At 40.2% G+C, this 12,322-nt stretch overlaps 1 protein-coding gene across 2 annotated transcripts; it reads right to left on the minus strand.

Annotated features, from left to right (window-relative positions):
* Positions 1 to 2,350: 2,350 nt before the first annotated feature.
* Positions 2,351 to 10,607, minus strand: LOC116203482. 2 transcript variants are annotated; one of them, XM_031535215.1, is made up of 16 exons: positions 9,061 to 10,607; positions 7,572 to 7,657; positions 7,064 to 7,453; positions 6,885 to 6,968; positions 6,391 to 6,777; positions 5,934 to 5,994; positions 5,288 to 5,536; positions 4,892 to 5,139; positions 4,598 to 4,789; positions 4,297 to 4,509; positions 4,139 to 4,192; positions 3,985 to 4,050; positions 3,690 to 3,884; positions 3,480 to 3,539; positions 2,949 to 3,371; positions 2,351 to 2,834 (listed from the first exon to the last, which is right to left on the minus strand). In XM_031535215.1, the coding sequence occupies exons 1-16, from the start codon at positions 10,241 to 10,243 to the stop codon at positions 2,664 to 2,666; spliced, it is 4,062 nt and encodes a 1,353-aa protein (XP_031391075.1). In that variant the 5' UTR covers positions 10,244 to 10,607; the 3' UTR covers positions 2,351 to 2,663. The 2 variants fall into 2 exon arrangements, with proteins under 2 accessions (XP_031391075.1, XP_031391076.1); XM_031535216.1 differs by having other exon boundaries at positions 5,934 to 5,991; positions 9,061 to 10,606.
* Positions 10,608 to 12,322: the final 1,715 nt, after the last annotated feature.

The raw sequence follows: 12,322 nt of genomic DNA on the forward strand, positions 1-12,322 counted from the left end.
ACCTTTCAGTCAAAACAATAACAGTCGTATCGATGATTACACGCAAAATAGACCACATGTTGCACATGAGGGCGGGTGTTGAGGAGTAAAATGAGATAAATCTCACATCGGAAAAGAAAAAGAATATCAATGGATTTATATGAGACTTGGATATCACCACTTATCAGCTTAAATTTTTAAGTGAATATGAGCTCAAACCTATATAAGTCCAATGAAAATTTAATAATATACATGCAAATAATTAATTTGTATGTATACTATTAAAAAAGCGTTCAAAAGTCGTATTCACGGAGTATGTACGTAATAATTATTTATTGGTAAGTCACCTCTGAGTATTTGAGAAATGAAGTTTATAGTGTAGTCCTGCCTTCTCGCCCTCGAGCTAAAAATATGAATTCTATTTGTTATATCTATTATTGACCCATTAACGTTCACTATAACTGAAAAATAAAATAACCTCAAATATTTTCTCTGGCTTGCAAATTGTAGTAGAAAAATGTCTTTTTAAATCATGACTTTCATCCAATTAATAAGAAATTGTGACACATGTTCTGCTTGTTCTAAAAATTAATCTTTAAGATTGAGTCGGAATCAATATTTCAAAAACAAATTAGTTCCTTGTACGCGAGGGGCTAAAACAGTGAAACTAGAATGTTTATTTTTTCAGTGTGAACTTATCCGAAAATCCAATTGGGTCATGACTAATCCAGTCGAGTCGAATCGGCCCACTAAGAAGTAAAGCTCTCACAACATGAATTTTCTGCATTTATAAGGATTTGAACCCGAGACATTGCTTGAACGGAATAAGAGCAGAATCGCTTGAACCAACTGACATTGATAAACCAGAACCATTGTTTGAGAGGCAAATCTTTCAACGATGTACGTATTTTAAGAGTTTTATTTCCTGTTCTCGTGACAGTAATGGAAGTTCTTCCATAGATATCTATGTATATTATCTATATAAAAATATATATATTATATTCTTCCTTTAATCGTGGAAATTAAGTAAACAGAATCTCAATTATCAATCAATAGCCTAAGCCTCGGGCACAGTAAGAACGGGACAAGGTCGTTTAGATTGACATTACATCCCCGCGATTTTCACATGTCAAATCGAGAAAAAAGACGAGCATTTCATGGTCCGCATATGTCGCATCAAGAAAAGGACTCCTCAGGGAAATTTCAATGCACGAAATTGAGTTTCGCTGCGGTGAAATTCTGTGAGGGGTTAAGTAGAGACGTACTTCCCATCTATTTGATCGATACAATGAATACACACCCCCACCCCTAATCCTAAACTTTATTTGGATTTCACTGAGTGAAGGAAAAGAAAATTAGGAAAGGGAGGACAGATGAGATAAATGAAGGGATTTAATTTTCCCTATTTGAATAGATTAATAAAGGGAAATGAAATATTGATTGTTCAAAAAAGAAAAAAATGATAGGAGATTTATTTAAACTAAATCGTTAGTATGTCTCTTTTTGCTTTTGGATAATTTAGTGTTGTATATAAAAAGGGGTAGAATATTCATTTTAAATGTATAATGCTTTAATTATTCTCCTTCCTTTCAAATTGGGAGGTTTGAAAGTTGAAGAGTGGAAATGGTAGGAAAATGAATTCGTCTATATTCCTCCCCTCTCGTAAAATTATTCTAGGATCACCGGCAAAGATTAAATGGATGCCCAATGTGTAGTGGGCCGAGAATTAATCCTTATTATAATAAAATGCTCATTTTAATTGGGCCGGGCTGAAGGATTGCCGAACTCTCTGCAAACAGCCGGTTCGGTTGGACGGATTTCTACTGCAAATCCAGCCCAATTCTGTCCAGATTTCTTTGTTTGATTGTTCTTTCGAGTCCAGGATTGCAACTCCGAGTCCCGCCACATTCACACAGAATTGCAAAGCGGGGCTTCGGCCTCGGGTTTGTGATTCAAGAGAGGCGATGTTGCGTAATCTCGCCGTAGACATTCGATGCTGCAGCATCACCATCGCCACCTCTGGTAGAGCTATATCCATCGAGGCTTTTCTTCGACTTGGAGAATGTGTTGTTCCACAGATCACGTACAAGCAAAACCTCGGGGGAGACCCACACGATGGGAAAGTTGTTCATCCTCGGAAGCTTGGACCGAGAACTACTGTCAGCAATTGGACAACTTCCTGCTACCTTGGGATGTGCCTGTTCCCATTCCCGCTCAAAGCGCCCTCTTGTTACTTTCTGTTGGCCAGAACAACTTTGATGCCCCTGCCGATGGCAAGAAGCCAAGAACCCTTAAAAAACCCAAGGAAGAACCTCGAGGCCAACGTTTCATCATGTCTTGGTCAATATAGGTGACGACAGGGACGACCAAATCCACATCAAAATCCTATTTCTATTGATGATTACTGAGAAAATATATGTACACCACCTTTACAAACTGCAGACACATTTCTCCAATTCCTTGTATACAAACAAATGAATGTACAACAATGGCCTCGATTGATTAAATGCCCTCATCTGGTCGGGGCAATTAGGGACTGGGGATCCCGGCCTTAGCACACAGTCGCAGTTAATTGCCATCTCTTCGGTGCAATTTACCTGAGATGAATGTCTTACTCATTCTTCAGGCCATGAGGGAGAAAGTTGTATAAAACCCGAGAAATTGCCTCTGGGCCCAAGTCCTTTTTACCCACCATCTTCTAATGGCTCGCCGGGGCATGAATCACGGTTAGTCCACTTGTCCTTGGGAGGGATGCTGTCAGAAGGAACGTAAGCATAGCCTTTAGGTAACAGCTTGTTCTTCAGATCTGCCTGATCAGATGTCATCACAAGCTCCTTCTCCAATGTTTCCGTCCGCTAAATAATGGAGCGAACGGGTTCCCAGTCAACTTCGCAAATCCAAATTGATTGAAAAAACACACCCAGCAAAAGAAAATAAAGGGAAAACACGTGTCACGTGATGTTATTTACCTTCTTATACTGCTGCAGCCTTATTTCTCCATCATCGGAGAGATTGCGGGATGCAACAGGAGGTGGTGGCCTCTTGGGGATCGTCTTCCCTGGAAGTGGAGCCTTGCCACTCGGTTTACGGATCAAGTTTTTCTGATGAGATGTGGAGCCATCATCTGTCCTGTGGTCGGTGCCACTACTCCCAAGAGAGAAAGTGACTCTGGGACGCCTCTTACCAGCAACTGAGCTATCCACAGTCATGTCATCCGACTTTTGGACAGCCGTAGCTTCACTGCCTGATCGGTTGTTGATGGATGTGGTGGTGGCAGAATCCGAACTCACATCAGCAGAGGGATGGAAGAAAGGACTTTGTGCAAGCGCCAAACGAGCAGCTGTGTTCCTTTTCAGAGAGAGTATCTCTTGCGTGCAGAGAACAATTTCCCTCTGCAATGACAATTAAGCAATGACAAAAGAAATATCATCAAAAATAACTCAGGAGATTTCCAAATGTGGAAAATCAAAGACTCACACTCCTGAGTCCAGATAGTTTACCTTCACTTTCTCCCGTTTCACAATTCGCTCGCAGAGAAGGCGTAACCTCTCCAGTTCGACCTGCGAGATTTATCACGGGAAGGTCAGACGATATCCAAAATTTACAGAATCAAGCAACAAAAGACGATAATATAAAGAGCATAATATGTACACTAGTGCATATACAAGAAACAAACATTTCCTCAAGGTACTTCTATGAGATAAACATACCCTGATCTGCTTGATGCTCTTTAACTCCTCAGCCCCATATCTTTGTGATTCGACCTTTGCCTTCTGCTCTGAACTATGCTTCATGCAGTAAGCCTTGTGTAGCAACTTGCCACCCACAGACTTCACAATCATGAATAAGCCACTACCTCTAGCACACGACGGATGAAATGTGCTCTGACAGTGACCATAGTTGCACTGCACTCGATAAATAAGGTCATCATTTGCTTATAGTTTATGCGTTCAAAAAGGGAGGCGAAAAATCATTTGAAAATAAAAGGCTGAAAAGAATTTTCACCTTTATGCAGACACCGTATTTGTGGTGGCAGATGACGCACTCATCCAATTCTTTCGAGATAGTGTCCTGTGTAAAGGGGAAAATTTTAGATGAAACCACAGGCTTTACAAGGGAAAAAAAAAAGTGTTCAAAATGGATAGAGTCATATACATACCATCCCCACAACAGGATTTACTTGTCCCCTTCTAAATGTGCCTTCAAAGACCCACTAGAGCACCACAGGGAAAAAAGGTATCAGAGTTTATATAATGGATGATTTTTGGCACTGATGAATAAAGTTATAACAGAGAACAGCAAAGAAACAAAAGTTACCTCAGCACAGAAGGCATGGACCCATTGACCACTAGTGGATTTCCTAAAAGCACCAGTGGTGCCACCGCATAAAGCACATTCTGAAACAGAACCGAATTTCTCCCAAAATTCGACATCACGTGCTCCAGAACATTTCAAATCTTCACATAATTCACAATACCAAGGTCCGGTGGATTCTCGAACATTGCGATAGCAGTCCAAGTGTACTGCCACCTGTCAAATAAAGGACCTCTGTTTCAACTAAGAGACTAGATTCCTGAATATTTTAGAATAAATAAATGAAAACAGATGCCAATTAGACCTTGCAACTTGAGCAAACTAAGATGGGGTTCATGATCTTCTCAGCCCGACTGCAGATATCGCACAACTTCGTATATTCCTTGCCAAAATCAACGTGTCTATCTGCTGAATCTCTCAGCATACCCACTCTTGATACAGTTTCACTTGCTCGTGGTCCAGCCCTCCCGTTCGTGATATTCACATTCAAGAACTTCTGCATGGAAGGAAGTAGCAATCAACATAATGATCAATGTAACCAATCTAATAACCTCCATCGAGAACTGAACATTTAGTCTCCAAAAAAAAAAAAGGTAACCTCCTGATTTGCTGAATCATCAAGAGGGTCTTTCCTAAACGAAGAAGATCTAGATGAAGCCGCAGCTGCAGCAGTTGCAGCAGCAAGGACAGCCTGAGCTTCCTTGTGCTTTTTCTCCTTCCTCCCCTGCTTCTTTGCCTCTCTACGCTCATAAAGATATCGATTTAAGAGGACAGCATCCCATTTTTGGCTGTGTGCTGCATCTATCTCCTGTGGCAGAGATTTCTCAATACTTCTTATCAAGTTATCTGCAAGCTCGTCCAAAGAGATCAATCAACAAAAAAGAAGGAAATAAAATATCACAGCTTTATTGTTGACTATCCATACTCAGATAAATTTATGAAAAATTGTTCCAGCTCTATATAACAGGACAGGAGACAGAAATAAAAGACGGACCACTTATCGGCTTTCTTGACCTAACATTGTGAAGCAACCGATACTGGAAATAGAAAATTTCTCCTTCCACTTCATCATCCGGAGACAACTCCAACAGTCCCATTTTTCTGGCCTCAGCCAACTGGTCTATATTCGCTCCAGCAGTTTCACGGTTTGCGCTATTGCTCTTCAATTGCTGATGCTGAGTATTAGAGCTATCAAAGGCATTGGCAGAAATAACCCCATGAGATGTTTCTCCTTCATTAGAACCTGCCATTAATTTTCCTTTAATTCATCAGGCTACAATAATCTTTACATCAACAGAAAACACTTATGAAGAAAGTTCTAACATAGCAAACATTACCAGAAATAACAGATTTGGGCCTTAAGTGATGGCATAATGTATTTGAAAAAAGAAAAAGCACATAGAGCTACATGAGGGCAGAGAGTTTTTCATGATTAAACATTTTTATCAATTTGCAATATTCACAAACTTATAATTCTCGAACTTCTGATAAATCATCACTTCTGACTCTTGAACCCTTGACATGTATAAACACATATCCTGACAGCCTAAGCAAGAGCTGGTCAGACGTTGCTAAGAAATAGACAACAAAATTATGGGCCAAAGAAAGCCATGAATCTATGATAATTACTGTAAACATACCGTCATAAGCTTTTGAGTCCCTAGGCAAAGAATCCTCAAAGCTATCAGCTTCACTCTTCTGCTGCATCCAGAGGATAACTTTTAAGAAGCATAATAACTAACATGAAAGAATCAATCTCAAGTACTGGATATTTTATGAATAAAATATCCAGGACACACACCTGTTTTACATCTCGTTAAAGAATGCCTACCTATTTAAGTAATAATGAAAGAACAACCAACAAAAACACCACCAAGCTAGTTCACAAAATCTTAAATTACCACAAAATTCTCAGACTACAGTAGCAAAACATAGTAAAAAAACAGGTTGCAAAACTGTAAGGCAATCAAAATCGGATATTTCTTGTTTACGCAAATAATTCACAATATAAAATGTCTTCAAAAAAATAGAAGCTGCTTAAGAAAAGTGAACTTCACTTCTATTCCAAAAGCAAGCAAATCCAACCAGCAGACTTGCCTTGTCAAGGACATCAGCTAACGACAAGGATTCATCTGCTTCTTCAAGGACAACATGACTTATGTTTTTTTTTGATAGTTCAACATGACTCATGTTGTCCACTGCTGAAGTATTATCAGAAGAGCAGAGCAAATTGCTATCCTTTAATACCCTTATGTTGCTTTTGGTTCTTCTTCGCGGTGGTACTGATTTAACAGCAACAGGATGAGAAACATCAGACACTGATACTGCAACAGAATCAGAGTCATCAGTTACTCCATCACGAGCCTTAGTGGAAACAGCTCGTCGTATCTTTAGTTTCGGATCTTTCTCCACAGTACCCAAATAAGCATGACTCTTAAGCCACTTGACTAGTTTGCATCGCAGATCAGGTAGCAAGCTATCACCCTGCATTAAACAAGATTGATAACATCACCTTAACAAACTAGAACAATTTAAAGACAGAAAGCTATCTACAGCAACTTCTAACACACTGTCACAAGGTAGAAACTTACTGCAAGTTTGGCAGCTAATGAATCAGGTGAGACCCCAATATCTGATGCCACATCTTTCACGCTAACTTTTCCTCCATCAATTAACTGCAAATATTTGAGAAAGCCAAGAGCATCACAGACATTTCGCTTTTACTATGAACCTGGTTCCTAGCGTCTCAAGAAAAGGACATGAAAAGTACCTTTTTTAACACCAGCAAAAGATTGAGGGGATCAATCTCCTTGGCTTCTTCCCCATAATTTGTCTCAACCTTATCCAGAAAGTTGAGCTGACAGGCATCAGTTCCTGAATTATGTTCAGAACTAATTTTTGTATCATTTAGTGACACCTCCTGCAATTCGCTACAGTCTGATACCTCAGAGCTATCTGGCTCTTCCAGTTGCATCACTGCTTCATCTCCATTTCTGCAGCTAACTTTTGAATTCTGTGACTCTTTCACGGGCAAAGTCCCGGGAGAAGAACAACCAGTATAAGAGTCATCAGCAGCAGTCATCGAAGTACCTTCTGACTGTAACACAATACCACCAGGCTGAACTTCTGAATGTTTAGAACAAAATGCCCGCAGCTCAACCTAGAAAAGCAATATATTAGCCACATTAAAGGCAACAAAAGAATATATCCAAAATCAATATCAGCAAAAAAGCACCAGTAGTTTGTTGTGCTATTAACTTGGAAGACTCAAAGCTTACATTATCATCACCAAATTTCCCCCATATTTCCATTCTATGTCTAGCTTCCCTGGCACAAATAGGATGAAAAGAAGTTCTGCAAGTTCCTGAAAGAACAACGAATCAGAATAAATGCTAGCAGGCACCATTGGCATAGTCATAGCAGCCTGAGAAAAGTTAAAGCTGAAGAAGGAAATCCCATAAAAGGTAAAAATAGGTGTAAATAATGCTAAATGAGGCCAAATCCTAGCTTATGAACTAAAATTCAGCACAGGTCCAGAACAATCATTTTAACTCTCAATAAAGCCAACACAACACCAACTATCTGGAAACCTCTATAAACCACAAACAGGCTTTTAATTGGACAAGTAAGATCCAACCGAGTTACAAACACATGACTTAGACATGGTTACTTTATGATGATTCAGCTGTCTCTCTCATAATTAATGAAAACTATATAAGCACCCTAAGATTATGATGAACCAGATAGATTTGTCCATCAACTAAGCACCCCATGCACTTCTTCACTAGATCCAGCAATCCAACCAAATTGGACCTTCTTCATCATTTCCCTTACTAATCATGCAATTAGTGATCTCTAGAAGATTATCTATCAAGTGCAAAAAAAAAAAATCCATTAATCTCATTCCCGAAGCAATGATACCAGTGCATAGAGAGCGAAAAGAGCGATGATAATTCTACTAAGCTTGTAAAGAATGAAATTGGGCGAAAGCACTCTCATTACTGTTCAGAATATAAAAGCACATATTGGCAATGAGCTTGTCTCTTGGTTTCGGAATATCACGCATACTGACCGAGTATGTAAACTCATAACAACGATAACCAATTCAGGAAATGTTCCGAGAAAGGAAAAAGGAAACACCTTCGCAGATAATCTTGATTGCGTCGATTTATTTTTCACTTGCTTATATTATATTCCCTGCTGGTCATACTATCAAGCTTCACTGAACTTAAATCCCATGGATGATTATTCAAGGGATAGAGATAGTGGTTGACTATTATCACATTCACTTGTCTTGGCCTTGACCTGTTTGTACAATTTGGTTTCTCTGCACCCTTTCTTACCTAAATTCCCTCATGTTCTCAAAAAGAAAAAATTCAGCAACCTTAGAAACCTATGGCAGGAACTGAAGGTGAAATATACATAAGAAAACAGCAGCTTCTCACTACAACTGATCGTCAACGGTGTGATGCGAGAGAAGAAATATCCTTAGAAGGCATGATATATACACTCAATCGGAATAGCAATAATTACAGTTAATGCGAGACTGGATAAAAATGGTAGCGTTTACTATATAGTATATCCAATAAATTTCCACAGAATGAGATCATATAACTTATGTAGATCATCTAAAATGTCAAACTTTTAATAGTCCAACAGGTACAACAAAAAAATCACAATATTTGATTAGTAGGATGCTTCCTGGGAGAGCCAGCCAGCTGAGCAAAGGAGAGAATAGAAGATGGCATGAGTAGCAACGGAACATACCATGACTGCACCGTACGCAGACACCACACTTGATTTTGCACACGTTACAGACTAACTTCCTCCGAGTTTCTGCAATTCTTTCAACATTGAGAATTGGCTCCATCCTTGTCAGGTCCTGTATGTAAACCTCAGGCATCCATTGGGAACAGAACAAGTGCGCAAATTCTACCAGCCCGCTAGTCTGAACAGGCTTCAAGGCACCTTCCTGCTTGGGACAGAGAACGCAGGAATAATCCGACCGACTTCGGCTTTCTTTCTGCTTGCACCATGAACACAGCCAAGACCCACCGGCTTCCTCTACTACTCCATAACACTTCCTATGGACGGTGACCCTACAAGAACTGCAGACTACCAATGGATTTGAATCCGTGCCACTAGCACCCAAGCAGCAAAAATCACATATGGTGGAGTCGTCTCCACAAGGGTGAGCAACAAAAACCTTTTCCAGGCCAGCATCACTGCCTAGAAGCTTCCGTTTTTTGGACGGCCGCTCAGTGGTCAAATAAATCTTATCCCTGCAACCTAAAAGCCACTCTAAACTACTACTACAAGACCCCGAAACAGAACAGGCCTGTTCGTCCTCTACATCATCTAATTCCATAGCTTCCTTATCTTCTCTATGTACAGCTCCATCGCAATTGCCGCTATCAGGGCCCTCTGCATTATCCCTATTATTATTGCTCTCATAATGTTGAAGCGCAAGACACTTTGTCGCAGCTAACGAACTACCTGAAGCTACGTCAGACAGATTATCGATATCGGGCAACTTTAGGTCCCTAAAGTAATCCTCGGTTTCACTCCATATGTCACGGCCCCGAGGCCGTTCCCCAGGTTTAGCAGACTTCTTCTTCTTCTTCTTATTGTCCCCACCCGAGTGTGACTTCTTATTCCTTTTTCTACTATCAGAATGCTTCAGCAGAGCAGCCAATTCACCGGGGAGGGTAGGCACCGCGGTCAAGGGAGCTGAAGCATCCTCCGGGATATCAAAAGGTGAGCGCTCCGACAGGGCCTTGCGAGCCCGAGAGAAGAAATCGGAATTAAACCCAAGCTCCGAAGTGGACACCTCCGGCATTTGGGAACGTCTAGAAATGGGGAAAGTTACTTCTTCGGCGCCACGACCGCCCTCCGCTCCGGCGCCCGTCGTCATCTCCTCCCTCTGAAGCTGACATCGGCCCCCGCTCATAGCCCACAGCAGCCACGGCCATCAGCCACGACGCATTCCATGACAGGGAGCTCCAACCTCAGCCCCTAGCTCCTCCCAACCCCGAATTCAACCGGACCTGCTACAAACAAGAAACCCTAGCCCCGAGCCCTAACCCTAATTGGGGTTGTCAGAGGTTCAGTCTTCACGTGCGACACCCGCTGAGAGTGATAGAGGAGGAGAGAGAGGGGACGGAGAAACGGATAAGTCGCGGCTAGGGTTAGGGTTTTCAGTTAATTCTGGTTGGCCTCCGCTCCTTTGGATCCGATTCCCAGAGAGTGTGATAGAGAGAGAGAGAGAGAGAGAGAGAGATGGAAGAAGCGAATGGAAAATGCTTTTTCTTTTTTCTTTTTTCTTTTTTCTTTTTTTTCCCTCGTAGTTTGAGTTTCGCTTTCGATGATAGAGAGAGATTGGCGTTTTTTGCAGGCAGCAGAGGGACGGTTCGTTGGGGGGGATTTTTACACGGGGTTTGTCTACCGTGTAGGTGCGTAATTGATACTCTCGTCTGGCACGGGAGATGATTTTACACGTGGCGCGGTATTATTGGCAGGGTGACGGAGCGCACGAATCATCTCCGCACTCGTCTCCCCGCAGGATCAGCAAAAGTTACGAATTCGTTTGCTTGTTTAGTCCTCGAGAATTAGCAGAAGTTTAAAGTTGGTCCTCAGACTCACGTTGGTTGCTTACTGGTCCTTCAACTCTCAATTAGCTTGAAATTTGTTATCTTTTTTTTTTATGCATAAACGGCTGGGAGGGGGAGATCACATGGGCTCTACGGCCGTCATGGAAGGTTCCATTCTCTCGAATGAGTAAAAGGCTCAGTGAGACATAGTTCACCTAGGTCATCATGACCCAATCAAAGCGCACAATGGACCAGAACAACTCACATCCATAAGATAGAGGACAATGGTTTACTAATGCAAATGCTAAGTCGAGTTTCGATCCCCCGACCTCCCTTTTGGAAGACAAAGTCCGTTACCAACTGGGCTATCACCTTGGTGGTGCTTGAAATTTGTTATCAACAGTTACAGAAAAAATGTTATTTTAATCATGAAAAATGCAAAAAAAAAAATTACAGTTCAAATAGTTCTAAAAAAACAAAACAAAACAAAAAAAACACAGCACTATTTTTAGCGGCTGTTGATGAGCCACCTTTAGCATGGCACTGTAAGGAATTAATCAACTATGATCTCCCGTCGAGGATGGAAAATCTTGTGGTTATGAATCGTTACTATTTTACTGGAAATTTTAATCAAACTGTGAACTTTTTAATAGAAGATCTTTTAATATGTATGGTGAAAAGTACTTTAATATATAAACTTTTAATAAAATATTAGTAAAGTAGCAAGTGGCTGGCAAACGTATTTCTCGTGTTAAGTATGTATCTGGTATTACGAGCAAACGAGACAGCCCATAATATATTTAGGTAAATAATGCAACGATCAAAAAATATATTTAGCTGAAAATTATACGAGCCAAAAACTTATTAATGCTTTGTGTGAATTGCCATCGAATAGAATTGCAATTATCCTAAAATAAGTATTATGCGATCATTATAATTATGATAAACTAGTTAAAGATATATAAATGCGAGAAGCAATCACCGTAAATACAAAATAAGAAAAAAAAATGTATGATGCTATTTATGGAGAAAAAGAACTACGCTTTTATTTTGTAAGTTTTAATGCAAAATAACAGTACGATGATGAAAAGGACAAAACGTCATTTGCAAGGCTTAGGTGGCTCAGTTAAACGAAGTTGCCTTGACAATGTTGACATAGCTGGAGATGCAAGCAATAATTTTACAACACCGTGAATTCTAAAATGAAGGTATGATACCACCAAGTAAATTACTTGACTTTAACTAATTAACTTACATTTCACATAATTTACTTGAATTTTAAGTCAACTACTTGGAGTTTTTTTCCCCCTCAAAAAGTGAGTATCATACATCCACTTTTTCTTTTGCCATATTATATATCCATTTTGAATAAATACATCCTAAAATTTTCATTTTTATCTCTTTTTTCTTCCTAACATATTTAACGTGATTTCTTTTTT

Source organism: Punica granatum, chromosome 4, assembly GCF_007655135.1.
Source record: "Punica granatum isolate Tunisia-2019 chromosome 4, ASM765513v2, whole genome shotgun sequence".
In the NCBI taxonomy this organism is placed as follows: domain Eukaryota; kingdom Viridiplantae; phylum Streptophyta; class Magnoliopsida; order Myrtales; family Lythraceae; genus Punica; species Punica granatum.

Excerpts from the sequence above, each read along its gene's own strand:
- LOC116203482 (XM_031535215.1), bottom strand. The coding sequence starts at position 10,243 with ATGAGCGGGGGCCGATGTCAGCTTCAGAGGGAGGAGATGACGACGGGC. Across the intron at positions 7,658-9,060 it reads CTGCGTACGGTGCAGTCATG|GAACTTGCAGAACTTCTTTT; the intron begins GTATGTTCCGTT and ends TTGTTCTTTCAG. Across the intron at positions 5,537-5,933 it reads GGACTCAAAAGCTTATGACG|GTTCTAATGAAGGAGAAACA; the intron begins GTATGTTTACAG and ends AATTAATGGCAG.